Raw genomic sequence first — 23,166 nt, forward strand, 5'->3', positions numbered from 1 at the left:
CTTCTGAAGGGCGGTACTAAATAAAAAATAAGATCTTTAAACAAAATAATAACAATTTACAATGATTATTCTGTTCAAAAATTTACACCCCCCTGGCTCTTAATGTATCGTGTTGCCTTCTTGAGCATCAGTGAATGTTTGCACCTTTTGTAATAGTTGTGTATGAGTCCCTCAGTTGTCCTCAGTGTGAAAAGATGGATCTCAACATCATATAGCCACTGTTGGAAAGGGGTCAAATATGCAGAAGATGCTGGAAAAGCAAATAATAGGACCTGGACCTGGACCAAATAGGACCTGGAGGATTTTGTGAAGAACAGTGGGCAGTTTAATTGCTCGGGACAAACAAGGGACTCATGAACTTTCACAAATCATAAAAACAATCCTTGATCATCCAGGTAACAACGCACAGTATTAAGAATCAAGCGTAGTTCATTTGTGTAAATTCAGTTATTATTGTGTCTTGTGGACTATGTGTAAACATCTGTTATGTGAAATAGCTTATTCAGGGCAGTATAAATAAAAAAACAAAATGCAGTTTTTATGATCCCTCTTATTTTTAAAAAAATGATTAACATTTTGCAGATTCTGCAAGGCATTTGTAAACTTATGATCCCAACTGTGATTATAATTGGAGCCACTGTGTTTGGCAGTGTTTAGAGGTCAGGACATCCGTTCTCTCAGTACTGCTAACATGGGCCATGACATCATCTATGACCTTCTCAGGATAGGAATGAGAGTCTGTAGGTTTATAATGGATGTTAGTTTTCAATGTGGAATTTTCTGACCTCAGTGTTGTGCCTGAGCCAGGGTGTGTGATACTCCATATGTATTGCAGGGCTGGGTGAAATGGGGAGAAAGAGGAAATAATAAGCTGGAGCTCTTCAAATGTGCACGTGGCAATGCCAAAGATGTCATCAATGTATATAAGAAATGTTTAAAAAAGAAACATTTTCTCAAGAAATCTAACAAAGGGGTTGTACACTTACCGCTCACTTTATTAGGAACACCTGTACACCTGTTCATTTATGCAGTTATCCAATCACTTGGCAGCAGCACAATGCACAAAATCATGCAGATACAGGTCAAGAGCTTCAGATAATGTCACATCAAACATCAGAATGGGGAAAAAATGTGATCTCTGTGACTTTAACCGTGGCATGGTTGTTTGTGCCAAATGGGCTGGTTTGAGTCTTTCAGAAACTTCTTATCTCCTGGGATTTTCATGCACCACAGTCTCTAGAGTTTATACAGAATGGTGAAAAGAACAAGAATCTGAGGCTATCATGGGCACAGACTCACCCAAACTGGACAGTTGAAGACTGGAAAAAGACCAGGTGATTTTATTTTTCTAATCTTCAACTGTCCAGTTTGGGTGAGTCTGTGCCCATAGAAAATATGAGGAGTCTTAAACAAATAGAGCTAAAGACTGAACAATAGGCTGGAGAACGTCGGATATTATTTCTCTGGAACAACGGCTACAGTCACAAGATGAAGTTTGATCAGTTTTGACAAAGGCGAAATAACTGGTGTGCCAAGTCTGTGTACAAATCGTGTTATACACTAATCCACAGCTGTGTAGGTTTTACATTTCATGTCTAATATGGAACTTTTCTTTTCCAGCTGATATTTTTATAATTAGGCTTATCGAGTTTTGAATATTTTATTACATGTTCTGGACTGATTTTTTTTTCTACCAGGTTCTAGTGCAACTGTAATTGTAATAGTTTGGATTGCAACAGTATTGTAAATGTAATGAAACCTATATACCTCCAGCTTCACACTGTAGTGCTGTAGAGCTGATGATTTAAAAATACTTACACATTTTACTACACTAATGTAGGTATTTTACATGTAACAAAAAAGTGGCATTTGAAATAGAAGTGTGCACAGAGATTAAATTCTTTTCCTCAACATTCCTAACATAATCCCCTCTCCATCAACCCCTTGTCTCATTGCATATGTATGTTTCCTCGCTAGTACACGCTTAGAAAAAAAGGTTGCTAGCATTCTTGGTTTGTACCTCTGGGGCACAATCGTTCTTTCTAGAATTGATCTGCTCTATGATATTCGATGTTGAATAATACTAATGATAATATCTAAAAAATAATAATAATAATATAACCAATTTACACAGCGTAGTATGTAAAGTTTAGTAAGCATTTTCACGACTTGGAGACCAAGTCAAATATATGTCTAGTAGAAAGTAGGGCCTGATTTTTTGTTGTTGTTGTTAAACTGGGCTATGATTGTCCACTTCTCATGCACATGATCAAAGGATTGAAACTGAATCAATAACCTAAAGCAATAATATAAATAGTTAATAAAATCAGCATGAATTAAATTTTCCATTTTATTTTACTTATTTTACAGTGAAATGCCCAACCCTTTTAATTATGTAGCATTAACTGTAACTGTTAAACATCACATCCTACATTGTGTTTATTCAAAACAGCATCAAGTTTCAAAATGAGCTTTTCCTAGAAAATAGATAAAGAGATATCAGGCATCAGTCATCAGTGTGATATCCACCAATAGAAATAGCCTCATGGAATATTAACATCAGCCAACCACATGGTTAATAGTCATGAACATAAGTCTTTAAAAAAAAACACCTAAGTCAAGTAATACATCACTGGAGTGAGAATAGTGAAAGAACCTGACCTACAGATTCAAACTGCACATAACTTAATTTTGTTAAAAAATAATGAAATCATGAGGCCTCTCATTACTGCTGTGGTAATATCTTATGGTGTCACTCCAGTTAGATTTTATTTTAAATAACTGTGGAACTCAGCTTTATTACTGCTGTCCTCAGACCCATACAGCTCTCACCCAACAGTCTCCTGCGTAGCTGTTGCACTGCATAAAATTATTTTAGTCATTCCAAAAAGAGAAGAGAATGGAAGGGTTTCAATTTTTTTAATAAACCTGAAAAATTCCATGAAATCCATCTAAAGTGCCACATGAACAGTACCATCATATTGTATCATGGTGTCAGCATATGTAAGTGTGTGTTAGTAACAAAATAACGGTTAAAGAGAATTTATGCATATTTGTATGCATGTGGCGCATCCCAGTACAATTTGGTTCTCCATGTGCACACAACATAACACTGAAAAGAAATCAACACTGCAGTGAACATACTCATATTCTTTTTCCAGATGTGTCAAAAAATATCAACTGAACTGACATAAAAACATTGGCAAAATAATCAGGATCAATAGAACTGTAGTCAGTATTTTGGCCATTTTGAATGCATGCAGAGGGATTTCAGGGAAAACTCTCACATAAAACAAAACAAAATAAAATAAACTACATTTTATAAACACTAAGATCCAGATGATCATTTTCAAAATCACAGCATAGTTCAGTCCAGAGGACTAAGTCGAACATGAGCCAAGACAGGTTCATTTTATAATCTGTCTATGAAGAATTTCAACATCTATTGACTCAAAAAGCTAATAACATTGACTCTCATTTCTGTTTTTTTTTTTTTTTTTTTGAGCTGATAAATTAGTTGTGTTTACTTATCACTTTCCCATCATCCTGACTGCATGCCTTGTGCAAACAACTGTTATGAATAGTCACAATAATAGAGCTCTTGAGAATAAAAATACATTTTAAGTAAACAGTGATTGTATTTCTGGCGTTTTGTGGTCCTGCAGGTTTCTCACAACAGTATTGCAGTGATGAAATGTGGAGAAATATCAAGGCACTGAATGATTTGCATTATTATATGAAGGTTAAGTTGGTTAGTGTTGTTTTGTTGTTTAATGATGTTCGTCCACCGAGAGCCTTCAGGTGGCAGTGTACTGAAGATGGCTGCTTCCTTAAAGAAGTGAAGGCTGAAGATGAAGTCAGGACTTGGCAAATAGACTCTCTTATATAGTGTGTGTGTGTGTGTGTGTGTGTGTATGTGTGTATATGTGTTGACATACAGGTGATGTTTTGCTGGTTACACAGAAACATTCAGTGGGATGCAGGTGAACGAGAGCTGTTAATGAGCTTTGGTGATTGAGGTTCTTGTTTCAGTGATATTGGGTGTTTGTCTAAAAATTCTCATAAAAAAAATTTTCATTAATTCTGATATATTTGCTTTAACATCATCTCTACATGTATGATCTGTATATGCATAACCACTCTCATAGTGTGTAGGTCAAATCATTTGTACAAAAAAAAAAAAAAAAAAAACAGTCCAGAATGGCTTGACGTCATTTGGCTATACCACATCCTAAATGTGGAAAAAGTTCTACAGGTGAAAAAGCCCAAACACAACAAACACAAATACATACATCTGTTAAGCAGTTGTGAAATAAAGTTATGCATACTAAAAAGAACTGAAATGTCACTGAGAGATCTCTGTTTGCCTAAAAACAAAGCTGATTTAACACAATCAACTGCTCCTCCATTTCTGTTTTTGTTTTTGTTAATCTTGTAGGAATCCCTTTTTAAATCCAGGCAGGTGTAGAAAACCTTTTGACGACTGTCTGACAACTGTACAGCTGAGCTGAATATACAACTTATTAAAAAGAACGAAATACAAAATAAAAATAAAAGGCTTTCCTCCTCATTAGGAATCAATAGAGCCGGTAAACAGGAGGATGAGTCACTTGAAGTTTCCCTGGCGCAACCATTTGACCTTATTTTTATGTCCTCTGAGGACTTTAGTTCATGAACTGCGTGTAGCCCTCTGCTCCTGTTACGATCACGTCCATCCATATCCTCATGGCCTCTGCAGACGGAGCCACCATGTAGTACAGTCTGTCGTGGGTCTTTACACAGAAGGTCAGGGAGGGGTTGGGGCTCTGCCGGCAAGACACAAGAGTGAAATTAGCCACAGGAGCAATCTCTTTCAGCACTCAGCATCTGTTGTTATGGTTTTAATACATGATATCTGCTAGCGGAACTCTGAAAAACATTCTGGCATGCGGGTCAATGCAGCTAATACTTCAGTTTTAGACAGAGGTTAATCATGCTAGTCAAAACATTAGTGGTACAGAACAACAGCACATGCTGTTCTGTTCATTTATGGTACATGATTCTATATATACTGTAAAAGTCATATTAAAACCGTGGTGCAACCTGTTTATTCGACTGCTGGGCTAAAGACGCAAGACTACTTGTAAGTACGGCTGTCACGATTACTCGATTAAATTCAAGTATTCCGTTTTTTAAAAAATCCTCAATTACAATTTACCGTTTCAAGTATTTGGCAAAATGGCAGAGGCACAGCAGTGCACGGACAAGGGTCCATGCAACAAATGACAAAGAATGTCAACTGTGTAGGAGAACTTTACATTAGATATATAAAAAAAATGTTGTTGTCTGCCATCACTGCAAAAATGAACTCAAGTAAGTTCAACTTCAATGCTGCAGCACCTGAAAAGGCGACATCCAGGTTTCACAGATCTGCTGCCAGACACAGCACAGTAAATTCACTACTAGATAGATTTGAATAATTTTGAATAATCTTAACTTGTACACCCATTTTAAGCACAAGCCCGAAAGATGTGTATGATATGTATGATGTGTGTGATGTGTATGATATATTCGCATCGCATTATGAAAATTTTTCACCCCTTAAACACCCGTCCGAGCGCATAATTTTATATCGGGTAGATAGAAATGATAATTATCTCTGACCAAATGGGAAGTAAACATGTGAATACATCTATATTTCTCCAAATGTGCACATTATTATGAAACGCATTATTATGAACAGTAAAGTCATAACTCCCGCTTTGAGTTTGCATGTTTCCATGGTTACTCATCACACAAATCAAGGAATTATAATCACTGTAGCACTTCTATCATAAAATAGTGATAGCTTAGAACCAAGATTAAATAATTATCTGAAGTGAACTTATTGTTCACTTTAATCTATTTTTATTGGGAATTTTAAAAAATCTGATTATTCGTTAAAATAATAATCAGATTACTCGATTAGCAATATAATCGATAGTGACAGCCCTACTTGTAAGTGAAATATCAGTAAATCAGGGCTGTCTGTTGAAGCTAGGCAAGTGCTGATAATCGATATACGATCTAACACATACCACAGCACTGCTGAATTCACAAATCTAATATGTCAGAAGGTGTTGATTAATTTTCTATAACAGCAGCTCTGACAAAAGTGGCAGCTGTAACTCAAATCACAGGTTTACATTAATGCACGGGTTCTAATATGGTATTATCTCTATAGTGACAGCTATAGAGACTTGGCAGACACTCCACATAAAATCTAAGATGAATCATAAACAGATTGAAAATGTGTTGTTTTTTAACGAAAGAAAAAACATAATTGTTGATATGGTGAAGTTTTTCTGTAAGAGCACGTTTATTTAACATTTATAGAAGGAGTCTTGGGTGTCAGCATGTTGCAACATCCTTCCACCAAGTTTTCCACCTCAGGAAAGTCTTCAGGAAAGAGGACTTGCATTTTGTGGCTTCTCTGTAATATACCAAGCTGTGTTCTTTCTTCTTATTAACATTTTTACAGAGAGGAAAAAGAGGTTGCTGAGGGAACGACTGTTTTGTTATAGGAATTAACTCGTTTCGTGGACATTCCACAACACTAAATGTAACTATAAATGGATAAAATGTAGAATGTGCCATTCTTTAATAAATGAAAAAAAAAACATCAACAAATTGCTGGATTATAAGAGAAATAAACACTTAATAAAATGTAAATGCAATAAAATGTAAGAAGAAAAAAATGTAAGTGTCCACAGTAACATTATTGTCCACGCTTAATAAGTAAAGAATGAAACAGCATGTCTCATAATGTTTCATTCTTTACATATTAAACATGTAAAATATTGTTACTGTAGACACTTAAATTTTTCTCCTTAAATTTTACTGCATGCCATTCAGGAGCCTGAACTGTCTGGGCAGACATTTTTGGGCAGCGTTTCTAGGATTTTCTCCTGAAATAATGGCAATCCAATTCTAAAGACAGCATAAGACAGTTGTCTTCCAAGGCTCATTATTTTGGCCAAATTTGAAGGAAGCACTGCATATATGCTTCTCGGTGAAGACAAGCTCACTATTCTGTTCACCAGATGAGAGTTTCATAAAAAAAAAACTGAAAGAACTGTGGTCAGGATTGACATTGTGCATAATTTGCTAGCTAGATTGTGATTCATAAACAATTAAATATAGGCAGTCTTAGGTAATATTAAAATATTAGACGATAATCATGAATTTAAAAAATACCATTTATACCAGTATAGACCTAGACACCGCTTTCCGTACATCCATAGTCTAGGTTATGCCAGTATTAAATAAAATAAATACATACACGCAGACAAAAATCCACATATGCAGTTAGTATGATGTACACACTTATGCACGCGCACACACACCTCTCTGCGAAAGTGAGGAGGCAGCAGTTCGGAGATGTGCTGGAAGTAAATGGATCAGAATAAAACGAATATTTTCCTCATCCTCTATTTGCCATCACACAATCAGACCTGCCCTTAAGCCATTAAACATTGTGGCCAGGGGAAATCTGGAAATAAGCACGATCACTCCAAGGCCGACTCTGTGACTAATTCACCTCGACAAGGATTAAAAGGCTTTATCTTAGCAAAAGAATTTATAATTCAGTGCAGCTTTGTCTGTGAGCAAAAGGAGGCTTAACTGCATGCAGGACGCATTCCGAAATACATACACTTGTCAAGTTCAGGTTGAAAAATCCTTTCTGTGGGAACAGCCAGCAGAATGAAAGAATGGTCAGAAAAGAATGGTGGCAAGAAAAAAAAAATACAAAGATGCTAACATCAAGTGAGAAACAAATTTATGGAAAGTAAATGAACGAAATGAAATAAGGATAAAAAGGCAGCAATTACAGCGAGGATCGCAGTGTGAAAGCTCAGAAGCAGCAGCAGTGTGTGAAAATGTGTGTAGCTTTGTTACAGAGAGGGAGAATCAGCTGGGAAACAGTGAAAGCATTGCTTAATAGGATGATTTACCTTCGTGGCGCTGCGTAAATGGTCGTAGTAAACTTCCTCAATGGCCTGGAAATAGATAACTCCTTTCAGCTTGGTCTCATGCTTGTCTGTGAACAAAGCAGAAATAACAAAGTGAGCAAAAAAAAGTGCAAGACTGAAGTCTGAACAATGTTCTGTTCACCTTCTTCCACTGATCCATACCGCTTTTTCCATATTTTGAGATGAAGACTAAATATATTGGTTATTTAAAAAAAAAAATGTTACAATCATTAGTAATATAACAATATGAGAGTTATTGTATAGTTGTCGGAAATTCTCGTTTGGGGATCTTCCTGCTAGCAGATGTGTGTGTGCGCGTGTGTACAGATGGGAGTGCAAATTAGAGATGGAGGTCATGTGACAGAGACTGAAATTGCCTTTTGAGTTGTAATTTTTTTTTTTTTTTTTTTTTGCATTTACAAAGACCAGTCGTTTTAAAATCATATTTCATTTAAAAATTAAAAAAAAACATTATTTCACATAATCTCTGTAGAACAATATATGCTATATGCCTTAATTTTTATAAATGATTTTTCATTTTCATTAGAGAAACTGGGCATAAATTGTCATGCTGTAAAAAAAAACATTTGCTGCATTATTCCACTTAGGATAATATTTAACATGGTTCAATTGAATGTGAACAGTAAAAACAAGGGGTAAAACTACACTGTCCTTAGAGGCAGCTATATGGGAGGCAGCAATCCAGCCCTGTTATTGAGTTTGCGCCATCTTTTTTGCCTGTGTAACCATTAGGGGTAGAAACCACTATCCCTGCTGAGCACGACGGCTGAGTGTGAAACAGAATTTCCACAGCATTGCGCTCGATTTCATCAGCATCATACAGAACGCGGACGAGCTGCTGGATATTTGTATGCCTCGAGCTATCCCGAGGCTATCGGAAACCACAGCAGCCTTCCCCGAGCTAAAGCCGCCGCTAATTACCGCATCCCCCCACGCTAGCTTCACTATGCCAGGACTCAGCTCTTGAGAAAGATGTCTTATAATTCATATAAAAATCAACTGAAAAATCTAAACGCTGTAAAATACTGTAAATCTTTCATTCATTTATTTCACTTTTTGGGCTTAATTTGTTTCCATACTCTACTCTTCTGCTTCTACTTTTGCTGCCAAGTTGAATTTCTTGTAAGTTATATCTTACTTGGCCAATAAAATGGATTCAGTTAAGAATCGTAGGCTCTCATCATCCAGGCTGGTTTCATGCTTAAGACTCACGTGCAGAGCCGAATACCTACCGGCATAGTAGGAGAATGTGCGTTTAAGGCGATCGAAGACGAACCAGCGCTTCTTCCACGATTTAATTTTTCCGCCCATCTTGACCAGGTAGCCCTTACACATCTTTTCTGTGAGGATGATGTGGTAGCAGGTCTCCACGTTGTGTCCTGATGACTCAACATGTGAGCGCAGGTCAAACTCCTCTTTGCGGATGGGCAGGTAGCGCGTCATGGGCCGAGCCTTTGACCAAAAAGGAAAGAAAATCTATTTTTAACACTCAAACTGCAACACAGAGGTGTGATCAATTCTACAGACACATCTGAGATGGTATCCTCGACATCGCTTAATCTGACAGATCATCAGATATCTACTGATTTGTGGAACTGTCTTCATTCTACATAAAAACAAATTAATCATGATGAAGTAATCATCCTTTTCGTTTTTTTTGAGAGATTAAATCATTTATTTGCATTGCACAGGTCAGCCTGTGTCCCTGAACTATAAAAAGACACAAAGACCTTATCTGTGCATAAACTGAAATGTCTAAGGACACTGACTACAAACACCACATCCTCAAAGCTGTCTTCCCCCAGGGTGTCAAACTCCTCACTACCCACCTGAACAGACATTTAAAGTCCCCATCGCAGTCGTTCAGACCGAGCGCTGTTAGGGTAGCTGTAATGCTGTGAAAACGTGGGTTTGATGCAATTTCCATAACCTGTTCTGTGGCATTTTTAATTTTTTTAATTATTTTAGCACCAGAACAGAGTATGACACAGGAATAAGTATGCTTACAGACTCCATCCTTGTAGGTATCCTTGATGCACATGTACACACAAACACAGTACAAATAGTCCAAAAAGAACTCAAAATCCTAAATAACACCAGGCTGATATAAGTGGAAATGGACATACAGAGGACACTGATGTGATGTCGAAATCAGAGTCATAAAAAGTGGAAAAACTAGCAACAAATAAAGCAAAATGCAAAATTCATTTCTTCTGTGTGTGTGTGTGTATATGTATGTATGTATGTATGTGTGTGTATATTTATATATTTATATATATATATATATATATATATATATATATATATATATATATATATATATATATATACACACATACACACACACATAACTTGTAATAAATATATTTGTAATATGTACATATATTACTGTTTGTATTAATTGAAATATCTAAGTGTTTAAAAGAGAATTCCAGCAATTAAAATCTCAATATTTCTCATGTTCTCATTTTAATGTTTATGCTGGTGAAAAAATTAAAAATTGAAAAGGTGCACTTATACCAGCCTACTACCTGAAATCCTGTTACAGGGTTTACGAATAAGCAGCGCTCTCAAACTCACTCTTAGGGCTGTACAATATATCGCTTGCTAATCAATATAATAATCACATTTATTGTGGTATATGCAACACTCCAGATTACAAATGACTTATGTGGACATTTTGATAAATCATGGCAAACCAATTCATTTTGGTCAAATTGTTGCAGGCCACTTTAATATTTGTTTAACTCACTTTAACTCTGTTTCACCAGCTTGCTTTAAAATATTGCAAGACGTACCGTATTTGCATTGTGTAGCAATGTGAAAGGCAATACGCTATTATAGTCACTCCTACCCACTATTTCTGATAAGAACAATGAGGATAAATACAACCTTTTCCCCTCGCATAAGCACATATATGTGGCGGCCTCAAATTTTGACATTTCCCACTATTTCTATTTTCAGGTTTTGCTGAATTGAAATATGTTCCTCTTTTCATATATCTCAACCACAAGTAAAGTTATAGAATGCTAAAATCTTGTAACCCCCAAAAAGGAGAAAATTGCATTTATTTAATACGAAATAGTAATCACTTGTAACATTCAGTACATATTGACAAAAGCCGCTGGGAAAACTGCACATCCCCATCACTGAGCCGCACTGAGAAGCGCTGATACAATATTGACGGTCACATTACAGGTAGCTGCTTACAGATGCTGTACAAATCTTACACAAGAATTTCATTAGATCCGGCTCCCGAGTGCATTCTCTCATGTGGGACAGCTACAAAACAATTACATAATATCATTATGGTACCATGGTCATTTCCAATGCAGGATATTATTAAAACAAAAGGAAAATGTGACAGCCATATTCACGTAAGCACTTTACTGCCCAATATCATCTCATTTTAAAATGTGTTTAAGAAGTGTTTACTTCTCTATACAGTTAAAATGCTGCTAAACCCACATATGCTGTTTATTACAGTGCTTTACAGCCACCATGAATTTACGTGTGCTGTGTTGGGGTTGTGCTGTTATGGAGTAGGGGTGTAATGATCGGACAAGTTGGATCGACGCATAGATTTAAAGGGCAGTGATTAAAATACATCGAGGCAACAATCATAAATCAGTGATCATCAGACATAATTATATCTAATTTATAATTGATTATAAATTGAATATTAATGATTATAATCGATTACAAATCAATTATTGAAAAGGACAGACAACTGGAGTGTAAAAATAATTCATATTTTTAAACTAATGTGTAAATAAGGCAGGATAACTTCGATACTTTTAAAATAGTCCTTCTCTACATCAAAGCCATTTGAGAAATAACAGCTTCAGATTCTAAACAACGTTGGTCAATTATCAATCAGAGGCTATTAAATCGAGATTGTATTGTATCATAGCAGATAGAATGGTATTGTCAAATATTGAATCATTGCCTTAACGAGTTGAAATCATATTGTCTGGAATTCTGATTTACACCACTATTTTTTCCACTGTCCTGTATATTGTCTGCAGAGCCATGTCTCTGTGTCAGCACTGAACTTCATCCTATTTGCAGCGTATGTACTCCTGTTTATCATTCACCTCACCTGAGAGAAGTTCCTCGCTCTCATCTTCACCTCCTTCTCAATCAGCTGCTGCCGGTGCACCGTCTCCTCCTGCAGCCTCTTCTCAGCCTCCTCCCTCCTCTTCCTCTCCTCCTCCAGCAGCTGTTTACGTGCCTGGCTCTCTCGCTCCTGCGGTACGCACAAAGCAGAAGAACCACAAGAATTTAGAAACTTGTAGCATTCTACTCCATTACGGTTTTATATCAATTTTCACACACACAGATTCAAGATTTTTGCTCACCTTGGACTCAAGGAGTCTGGCCTTCTCCAGATGAGCCTCCTTCAGCAGCTTCTCCATCTCTTCGATTTTCAGCGCATCCATCCCGCTTGCACTGTGTCACAGTAGCACACAGTTTCTTTTAGTCCACATGCCACATTCAGTAATTCAATTTAAACAAATTATTAGCTTTATCTGCTTTGCAACTTGCCTGCCCAATAGAGTGGCAGAGCAACTCTGTACATGACAAACGGCATAAAACCTTAATAATCTCGTTGCACACATTATTCTTGCTGTTACATAATTCTCAAAAGAGTGATCACGGAGAAACACTTTGAGAATGCTATAATTTAGGAATTAAACATCTTATTAAATCAGAATCAGGATCACTTTTGGTTGTGTACATCATGTGTAAGGAAGTTGTCGTGGTAGAATTTGTGCAGTAAAAATATAATACTGTACTGTAATAATACAATACTGTAAAAATAATATGAACTGTATCAATAATACTACAACTACAAACTAAAATACAAACTATTACAAACTACAAATAATTCAACAAATTAAAAAAAATACAGCAGTACAAGTAATGCAAACTTAAATACAAAAAAATTAAACACAAAGACAATTGCAAGGACATGCACAGAGTCATTGCAAATATGTAGGTAAAATGTAGATACAAAGCAATATGTATGAAATGTTGAAAATGTACACATGTAAATGCACTAAACTTTTGAAATGTACACATTTGTGTTCAAGGTGTGTCATGGAAATGCATATCCATGTTATTAAATTAATATCGAAAGTACACAGTGCATTTACACTGCAGTGCTATTCAGAGGTGTTCATCAGACTTACTGCCTGTGAGAGAAGCTTTTGTTTGAATTGCTCTGAAGTGTTTCCCAGAGCATTAGTGGCCAGATTGGGAAGGGTCTGCAATGATGCAATGTATACTTCTTAATTCTGGACTGGGATGGACAGCAAGCTACACCAGATCTTTTTTTTTTTTTCAGAAGAATTGATGATGCACTGCAGTTTGCCCTGGACTGAGCAGAAACAGCACCAAACCAGACAATTATGGAGGAGGTCAGGATGGACTTGGTGATGGCTGTGGACCAGTATTGCCTGGGGGGAGACTGGTTTTTTTTTTTTCAGCTGGCTCAGCCTTTGCTGAGTCTTTTTGATGATGCAGGTAGCGTTTTTCTCCGGCTAAAGGTTACATGACATGACAGTCTAGAGGAACCTGAATGACTCAATTGCTGAGGATGATGGGGTTGCTGTTTTCTGAAATCGATAATCATATCCTGTGTTTTTTGGGTGTTCAGGTCAGGGTTATTGTGACTGTATCAGATTCGCGTGGATATGGATTCGAGGCCCGTAAGAGCGGTGTCCTCTGCGAACGTGTGGAGCTTGATGGACGGCTCATTAGAGGTGCAGATGTTGCTGTATCGGGAGAAGAAGGGGAGAACACATCCCTGGGGTGTGCCAGTGCTGAGTTATAGCGTCTGACATGTATTTGCCAAGCTGTCTGTCTGTCAGGAAGTCTGTGATCCATTGGCAGATGGAGTTTGGCAGATGGAGTCAGTTTCTTGTCCAGCAGCTCTGGAATGATCATGTTGAAGGCTGAGCTGAAGTCAACAAATAAGATCCTCACATGTTCCAAGGGTGTCGAGATGCTGCTGAATGAAACGTAGGCTCATATTTAATCCACCATCGACTGACCTATTGCTTCTGTCAGGGATCTGCAGGGGGTGTTTTTGAGATACCCCAGACTGAGAAAGCAGCTACTCAAGTCTTCATTTCTACTGATGATTTAACACCAGCCAAAGTTAAAAAGGTGGAACTAAATATTTAGGATATATAGGGGTTCCGAGTGCTGTTAAAGCAAGTGAGCAAATAAAGCTAGCTAGCACCACTTATGTACAAGCAGTGTAAAATTTTGCATGCCCTTAGGATAAAATTAAGAACAAATTTAACCAACAAGACAATTAGTGTGTTTGTTTTCACAGATGTTTCGTCATTATCACACATAATAAAATGCTCAGATATTAATAGTTAAAAAAAAAAAAGATCATTAAAAAGTTTTTATCTTTTTTCCTGCCCTCAAGGGAGTCATGACTAAACTTTGTGCTTTTTTTGGATTCCTTTTAAACAGTTTTTCTGTTGATTCTGCCTTATGCTTTAGATTGTTGCCTTGCTGCAATATACATCCACTTTTTTTTTTTTTTTTTTTTAAGTTTTTGGACTTTCTCAGTTTGTACATAAATTGTAAAATAGAGATACATGTTCTTTTCCACTCTGAACAATGGGGAACATAATTTTTTGCACTTAACTGTATTTTATATGCCTGCTTAGCAGCTATGATTGGATGAATAATATATTTGTAATGAATGTTTGGTATTGTAATGGACTGGTGATAGAATACTGTGAATGTTGTCAAAACCCTGAGAATGTAAGATGCAATATTATACAGTACATGTGTACAAAAATCTACATATGATGTCAAATCTTATGCTGGAATGCCTTTTTAATTTAGGGCATTGTTAGTGATTTGGATTCTGTTTACAAAATACATTTTCGAAGACAGACATTATTGCAAAGCAAATTAAAAACTAATTTTTGGGTTTATTTCCTGCTTTCTAGAAGCTTTAAAATGCAACACACATATCCAGTGTCAATCCCTGTAACAGCCTACAGACAGTCTAATTCATTTTTAACTGCAGGACTTGACAAGCTCTATTCAACACTCAAAGATCGTTTAAAAAAAAAAAAAAAAAAAAAAGATGCCTGGTAAATGAGCTCCAGAGAGAAGACGTAAAACACGGACATAAGCTGATTTCTGGTAGCGGCATATGAAAGCTGCTGGCATTTTTCTAACCTGGACATGTTATCTGGCGAGCAGGCAGAGTTGTTGCTGGTGGAGACACTGGTGTCGAGGCTGTCCGAGCTCTCCAGGCTGAGTGTGTCGTAGTTGTCCTCTCCAGCAGAGGGTGCTGTGTGGTGCAGGATGGAGTGATGGACTAGCGGAGGAGCTGGAGAGCTGCTGAGCTGTGTGTGGGAGCCATGCAGCGCCTCCCACTGGCACTGCGCCTCAGCTGCAGCCTTCTGCTTCAGCTCAGCTAGACGCCGCCGCTGCTCCTCGATCACCTGCTGACCTGTAGAGAGAGAGAACAGGAAGAGAGGGATGTAAGAGGAACCAGAATGGACAGATATACAAATTAGGTGTGAGATGGTATGAAAAACTGACTGTATGATAAATGTCAATTTTCAGTACATCACCGCAACTGGTGCAACTTTGCATTTTGAAAGGAGATGACATCTAACACTGTAGCAATGCAAATAATTTAATAAACAATTTGGATCGGTGACCTATTAGAATACTTCTATATTAAAGGATAAAGAGGCATTTCAGCATTTTATCACAGCAATGCAGAAATACAGTTTGCCATGTGAAACTTTGAAACACTTGTTTGAAATTTGGAGCATATTTCAAGAGCATTAATTTAACAATAACACCATTTCAGATTTCTTTATCATCAGATATTGTCACACCCCTAAACACAAAAAGACACAAACACTGACATATGCACTGTAGTATATCACCATAGAGCCCTTCTTCACAGGAGCTCTACAGTAATATAAATATAAAAACTGGACCAAAAGCTGGACACACAGAAAATCCCATGCCAAAGCCCAAATCAACAAAGAAACCCATGTATCCATGTAGGATGACACGCTACTGACAAGCTGATCCATCATGCCCTCACACGTACAGCACAGAGACCTGGACTCCTCTTTAAAAAAAAATTAAAAATACAAATAATGCCCAAGCAAATCTGGCCAGTCTTAATGACGCTGCTTATAATCACAGAAAATAAATGCATCTCAACCATTTGGCTCCATGCTGAGAGAGAACAAAGTACAGAAATACAGAAAGCACACTTCTAAATGGAATCATGCACCATTTAAAGTCAAGACGCACAGGATCAGTTAGAAAGAAAGTGTAGGATGAAGTGGTGATGAAGAGGAGGGTGATGGACACGACCAAACCCACTCCAGACTCAATGCGTTCTACCTGTGGGACTGTCCATGGTGGAGAACTCAGGCGATGATGGCAAGCAGTCTGGGTGAGAGTGGGGGATAACGGAGGTGAACAAACAAAGTGAAAGACACAACGTCACACTGGTTATAAAAAAAACTGGAGGAGGAGTTCAGAGGAAAGTATGGATGGGATGGGGAGGGGTAACAAGCCCTGGTACATCAGCGGTACATGCTAAAATCAATCGGATTATCAGCTTGATCACTTTATTCAGTTTAACTCTCTATGTTTCATTTAACCCTAATGTTCTGTTCACCTTCTAGAAATGGATCTCCCACTGACCAACCATTCGTTCCATTTCTTATGAAAAAAATCCGAGACTTTTATCAAATTGAGCTTTGCAGAATTTCTAAGGTTTTTTTTTTGTAAGGTTTTCTTTCCTTACACTCCTAAATTGTATAATGAAATTTACTGTTTTCATAATTGTATTCAATTGTATTATGAAAACAATACATGTTGGCTGCATTAGAGAAGGAATTGAACTAATGTCTAAATATAATATCCTGGACAATGGAAAACTTTTTTTTTTCCACAACTTTTTCTTAATTTCTAAATCCTTCCACATCTGGAAATAATGGCCTATAAATTCCACACAATTCCAGATTTTCCAATCCTGCACAAGACCCCGCTGATTATGACCATCTCCTTAAAATAAAACTTATTTAAAAATACCCATTACACCTTATTTTCAAATCTGCTAGTTGTGGTATGAACAATGTTTGTGGAAATGCACTCAAAAGTAACAGAGGTCGTGTTACAGGGAGTAAAAATCTGCCATTGGAAACCTTTTTATTTCTGCTTGTGACTTCTGCAATCTCTGTAATATACATAAGATTTCTAAAAACAATATTTAGTGTTCATTAAAGCCAAGCTCAAAGTTTCAGACTGGAAAAAATGTTCAGTATTTCTTTCTGCAACGAGTCATCTTGATCCAGAATATAAGAAGTAAAACTGGGACATTGCGGCTACTTTGGCGTGTGGCGGCAGAAACGTTGTGCGAGTACCTTTCTGTTGCAGCGCCAGCTGTCTCTTCATCTCAATGTCCTGTAAAGTGGCTGCAAGGTTGCGGGGGAGACTGCCGGTGCTGTTGGCAACCATGATGGGACTCTGGGCAGGTGAATATACAATCATTTACAACTCCAGTTAAACCACAGTAGTGTGTGATAACTTAATAGTATTACATAGCATGTGTGTGTTTTTACCCTGGAGGAAGTGTTGCGGCCGAGTGTTGCAGTGGTGTAGGTGGGGGAAAGTCCAGCACTCACTTTTGGCTTCTGTGAGGATTGACTGGCATCGCTGTCTAGCCTGGAGCGGTACACCTACAGAGCAGAGAAACTGGACAATTTACACATCAGTCACCCCACGCATTGTCTTTAAGAAATGTTTATTATGTTTTTAGTTTTTCAATCCCAAAAAAAGAAAGGTTTGTAAATGTGCAGAGGCCTGGGAAAACTCCACACATTGTGAAATTAGTCCTGAAACTACACACTCAATTATGTGTCTCATTCGTCCGTGTCTCAATCAGAAGTAAACTTATATCATTTCAATCAGATTAATCCCAAAAGTGAAAAGGGGGAAAACTTCTTTTAAAGATTCCGACTTGTAGCTAATCAACACCTTGCTCAAAGCGTGACCTTAACCGTGTGAGGAAATTCACACTTAGCTAGCCAGGTTTTGACATCTTCGAGCAGACTGACTGTTTCTACCACCATGTTCTATGTACCATAAACTGAATACTTACCCAACATGATCTTTGCAGGAACAGCAAGATTAATAAGTAAATAAATATCTCCATGTCGTTGTGGTGAAATATAGGCTGAAAATCTCTATTTTCTGCCTGTCTGCCAGAATTTAGCCACATCGACAGGTTTTCCCAGACTGCCACACAAGTGTTTCTCACATTTTCTGTCTAGTTTTAAATGACCAGTATTGGTCTATATTACTCTTCTCTATATTTTTTAGATTTTTATATTATTTAGAGTAATCTACTTTATTATGTAAAGCAATGTAGTTATAGTTGCTTTTCAATGTATGCAAGATACCAAATAAATGTTTGCTATATATATATATATATATATATATATATATATATATATATATATATATATATATATATATATATATATATATACACACATACACACACACACACACAATAATATTAGAATCATTTAAGTGACAGTTATGTTCCAAACAGGCAGTCACTATTATACTGAATATATGCATATTTTGAAAATACAAATAATCTATGAGAAAATGATCCTGGAAAATTTCTTTCTAAATCTCTGGCTGTAACACAAAATCAAGCTGGCTGCTTTATCCCATACAGCTGCTTTATTTCCATACAACATAATACTCTTAATAGAGCAGACTGCTTTACTGTTTAGACTTTGCTTGCGAAGATGTGTGACCTTTCCAGTTTGTTTGCCAGCAGAACAGTGACCATGAGTCACAAAGTCTAATCACAACCAAATAAAACCCAAACAATATGACAACGTTCTTAACACTCAGAGTTCCCTGAGCTACCATGCATTAAGAGAGACCTACATGACAATGAAGACATGAAGAAATGAGAGCAGGGAGAAAAGAAAAAGAAAGAGGGAAGGTGGGTCTGCATGGCACGGGTTACCTGCAGAGGCCTGTGTGCTGAGTGAGCTTTAGCCGGGAGAGGAGGCGGGCACAGCTGGCTGGGATCTCCAGCTGCCATCACCTCCTGGTACCAGCGCTCTAAATCTAGCCTTGGGATTTGAGGCCTAAGCCGCTCCGGCTGACCCTTCACCGCACAGGAAGGTGGTGGGGTGGAATGAGACGAGAAAGTGAAGGAAAGAGAAAAAAGGAGGAAAAAAGAAGAAGATAAGAGAAAGGTGTTATTGAGGAACTGAAAAGCTGGTTTAATGAGAAGAGTAAAAGGCTATTATTCCACTTTAGAGAAATTGGTAATGCAATTTTCTACCAAAGGCATCAGTGCAGCTGGGTGACTGTCCTAAATGAGCTATAAATAAATAAATAAATACATACATAAATAAATAAACCAACTAATTGTCTGCTGGATGATGTCAAATTTTTACCCAGCAAACAAACCACAAACCTAATCAGCAAACCTCTGTACCTCTCATGTAAACATCACGTTTACTCTTCACACCTCCAATCCTGTCCTGTGCACAGCTTTTAATATTCCATTGTTGACCTAAGGCTAGTGAATCTTCTCTGTTTCTTCTCCATCTGTACATGTGAACTACTGTAACTGTTCATATGATAGACACCTTTCCTTTGAATTGATCATGTAATTAAATAGCACTTCAGATGGCAGCAGGACAAGTCAACAAGAGCAGTGTACTGTAATACATGACTGAAGTCCGTCTTGCTGTACCCCACTTGATTCTGCATATATACAGCTTGATAATTTCCTAAAACTACAAATTGTTTAACAGAACAAAAAACCTCAGAGACTGACTATGCAGTCCATTATGAAGTGATGAAGCATATGTTCCAAAGTGGCACCTAAAAATCAAGTGAGGAAAATCATTTACCTCAAAGCGTCCTTCAAAACACTTGTTTTAAACAGATGGACACTTTGCTCTGTTTTTATGCTGAATAAAACATGGCTGCAGTAACAAGCAAGCAAATCTCTATAGAATGGATATAAAAAGTCTACACACCCATTAAAATGGCAGGTTTATTAAAATAAAATAATGAAACTAAAATAAATCATGTCAGATCTTTTCTCATCTTTAATGTGAAATTGCAAAGTATACAAATAAAGTGAAAAACAATCAGAAACTTTTTAGGGAAAGAAAGAAAAATAAAAAACTTACAATAACCTAGTTGCATAAGTGTGCACACCCCTAAACTATTATGCTGTTGAAACACCTTTTGATTTTATTACACCACTCAGTCTTTTTGCCTAAGAAACTATCAGCGTGGCATATCATGACTTGACAATATTTTCTCACTCTTTCTTGCAAAAAACATTCTAGGTCCATCAGATTGTAAGAGCATCTCCTGTGCACAGCCTGCTTCAGGTCACACCACAGATTATTAGCTGGATTCAGGTCTGGATTTTGGCTAGGCCATTCCAAAACATTGATCTTCTTTTGGTTAAGCCTTTCCTTTGTTGATCTGGATGTATGCTTTGGCTCATTGTCATGCTGAAAGGTGAAATTCCTTTTCATCTTCAGCTTACTAGAAGACACCTGAATGTTTTGCATTAAAATTTGCTGGTATTTGTAGCTATTCATGATTCCCTCCATCTTGATAAAACCAGCAGTTCTGGCTGAAGAAAAGCAGCCCTCAAGCATGATGCTACCACCACCATGCGTCACAGTGGATATTGTGTCCTTTTCTTGACATGCCTTTTTTATTTTTATTTTTTTTGCACCAAACATACCTTTGGAATTATGGAATTATTATACCTTTTGGAATTGGTCTCATCAGTCCATAACATATTTTTGCCACATGGTTTGGGGTGATTAAATAGGGCTTGGATGTTTTTTTGTGAGAAAGGGCTTCTGTCTAACCATCCTACCCCACAGCCCAGACATGTGAAGAATATGAGAGATTGTTGTCACATGCAGAGAGTAATCAGTACTTGTCAGATCTTCCTGCAGCTCCTTTAATGTTGCCGTAGGTCTCTTTGCAGCCTCCCTGGTAAGTTTTTGTCTTGTCCTTTTGTAAATTTTAGACGGCTCTCTAATTGTCTCTGTGGTGCTCCATTTTCTTCACTTGCTCATGATGGTCTTCACGGTGTTCCATGGTACATCTAATGTTTTGGAAATTTTTTTTATATCCCTGTCCTGATCGATATCTTTCGACAAGTGAGATACCGTACATGCTTTGTAAGCTCTTTGCAGTCCATGGCTTCATCAGTCAGATGAAACCAAGAACACGTGAAGAAAATCCTACAGAAACAGCTGGTCTTTATTTGGGGTTAATCAGAATAATTTCATTGATGACAGCTGTATGATAATTACTTTTGAACATGAGATTGAATGTGATTGGTTCATTCTGAACACAGCCACATCCCCAATTATAAAAGGGTCTGCACACTTATGCAACCAGGTTATTGTAATTGTTCTATCTTGGTTTCATATTTTTATATCATAAAAACCTACATTTTAACAGGGGTGTGTAGACTTTTTATATCCACTGTATGTAGGTCAATTCCAGACCTGAATCTGCGATGCAATGTACTACAAGGAATAAAACGGCTGAAAATATTGCTGCATTGAAAAAGCTCTTTCATACAGATTACATGTATTTATTGCTACCTTACCCTGCAGCTTGTGCATTTCTAGATTGTATCTGTGAATTCAGAAAAACAGCAGCTTCATTGCTTAGTCCATTTTGTTCATTATTACACTGAGATACTTGTTCTCCTTTACAAAGGTGTCACTCACACCATTGACACCTTGGCCTTTGATTTCTACCCCTATAGAGAGGCACACTTCTGATTTCTCACTGTGAAGGGTGAAGCCTTCAGAGGAAACAGACTACTACAGAATGGACTGTAACACTGCCACAATGGAAGTGTGTAGAGAAGATTCCATGCCAAAAGAAAATGCAATCAGATGGGAAATACCATACACAATCCATATTGCTGTTTATTAGTAATATGCAGAAAATGTACTCCACTGAAAAGCAAAACCATTGCTCTTATATTGCTTTATCTCTTCAGTTGCTTCAGTCGGAAATGAACGTAATTTCCTGTTCCACTGCATTTCACTTTCATCAGTGTGTTGCAGACGTGCCACACTGAAATGCAATGACAGTCCAATGACAGCCCTAAGCCGTATACACAGGTGTGTTTGTAATCGGAGAGAAAGAGAACTTCCACGAAAGCTTCGTTGTCCTGGAGGCACTGCCATCCATATAAACTAAAGGAACGCCCTTTACAGGTTCATTGATTCCTCATTAAATGTTTAACCTTTAATCATCAAGGATTACTACTTAAACACAGAGGTGTTAATATGACCAAAAATACTTACAGCTCACAGCAGGGACAAGGAGACCTGAAGAGATGAAGCAATGTAAGAGCAATAAAATTAATGTTTTGCTTTTCAGAGTGTAATATTTACTGCATGTCACTAATGAAAAGAAATATAGTTTGGGCATTTTATTTCACATTTTTTCACTGGTGTTTGCATTTTGCTCTGGCATGAAATCTTCTTCATATTAACGACACTGTATTTCACTAGTGTTGAAGAAGACATATTTAGAGTTATTTGATTTAATAAACAACTAAACTGAATTTAAGGGTACTAATGTCAGACAGATTAATGTACCAGAAAGCAGGGGCTAGAAGAGGAGTTATTTTTAAAGGCAAAGAGACACACCTCAAAACAGAGAGAAAGAGAGGAGTCATGGGGGGAAGGAAGACAGGAAAAGGCAGGCTCGGTAAGGGTGGGCTGACGCAATTGGGCAGGAGAGGTGGGGGAGGAATCCACCTTCGGCATCCCATAGATCTGGTTTAACTGGCCCACAGTAACATAGTCCTGAATCGCAGCATGGGCACGCAGATGCAAGCAGATGGAAGGGAATAAAGAGGAAAGGAGTGAGACAGGTCAAAAGGTTAAAGACAGGCAAGCACAAAAATAATAGTTTACTCAAATCTCATTGATGAACATGAAATTCAGATATCTCAAAATACAATGTTCTAGTTTTATAATAAAGCATTTTCCTAAAAACACTGATGAGCTAATGGTTTAAGTCATTTAATACT

General features: G+C 37.3%; 1 protein-coding gene across 16 annotated transcripts in view; it reads right to left on the reverse strand.

The window, feature by feature from the left end:
* Positions 1–2,902: 2,902 nt before the first annotated feature.
* The window catches only part of phldb1b (pleckstrin homology-like domain, family B, member 1b), an 80,491-nt gene continuing 60,227 nt past the window's right edge, over positions 2,903–23,166 (reverse strand). For 8 of the 16 annotated variants that reach the window (XM_034310607.2, XM_053239612.1, XM_034310601.2 and 5 more), the window contains 13 exons: positions 22,781–22,939; positions 19,078–19,221; positions 17,651–17,767; positions 17,453–17,555; positions 16,425–16,472; positions 15,228–15,504; positions 12,374–12,464; positions 12,115–12,261; positions 9,245–9,464; positions 7,974–8,059; positions 7,673–7,702; positions 7,365–7,403; positions 2,903–4,805 (listed from right to left, as the gene is read on the reverse strand). In XM_034310607.2, coding sequence (XP_034166498.1) covers positions 4,665–4,805; positions 7,365–7,403; positions 7,673–7,702; positions 7,974–8,059; positions 9,245–9,464; positions 12,115–12,261; positions 12,374–12,464; positions 15,228–15,504; positions 16,425–16,472; positions 17,453–17,555; positions 17,651–17,767; positions 19,078–19,221; positions 22,781–22,939 — 1,602 coding nt within the window. In that variant the 3' untranslated portion in view covers positions 2,903–4,664. The remainder of the gene's footprint in view (positions 4,806–7,364; positions 7,404–7,672; positions 7,703–7,973; positions 8,060–9,244; positions 9,465–12,114; positions 12,262–12,373; positions 12,465–15,227; positions 15,505–16,424; positions 16,473–17,452; positions 17,556–17,650; positions 17,768–19,077; positions 19,222–22,780; positions 22,940–23,166) is intronic. The other 8 variants (XM_034310610.2, XM_034310611.2, XM_034310608.2 and 5 more) reach the window with 7 other exon arrangements.

Source organism: Pangasianodon hypophthalmus, chromosome 14 (genome assembly GCF_027358585.1).
Source record: "Pangasianodon hypophthalmus isolate fPanHyp1 chromosome 14, fPanHyp1.pri, whole genome shotgun sequence".
Lineage (NCBI taxonomy): Eukaryota > Metazoa > Chordata > Actinopteri > Siluriformes > Pangasiidae > Pangasianodon > Pangasianodon hypophthalmus.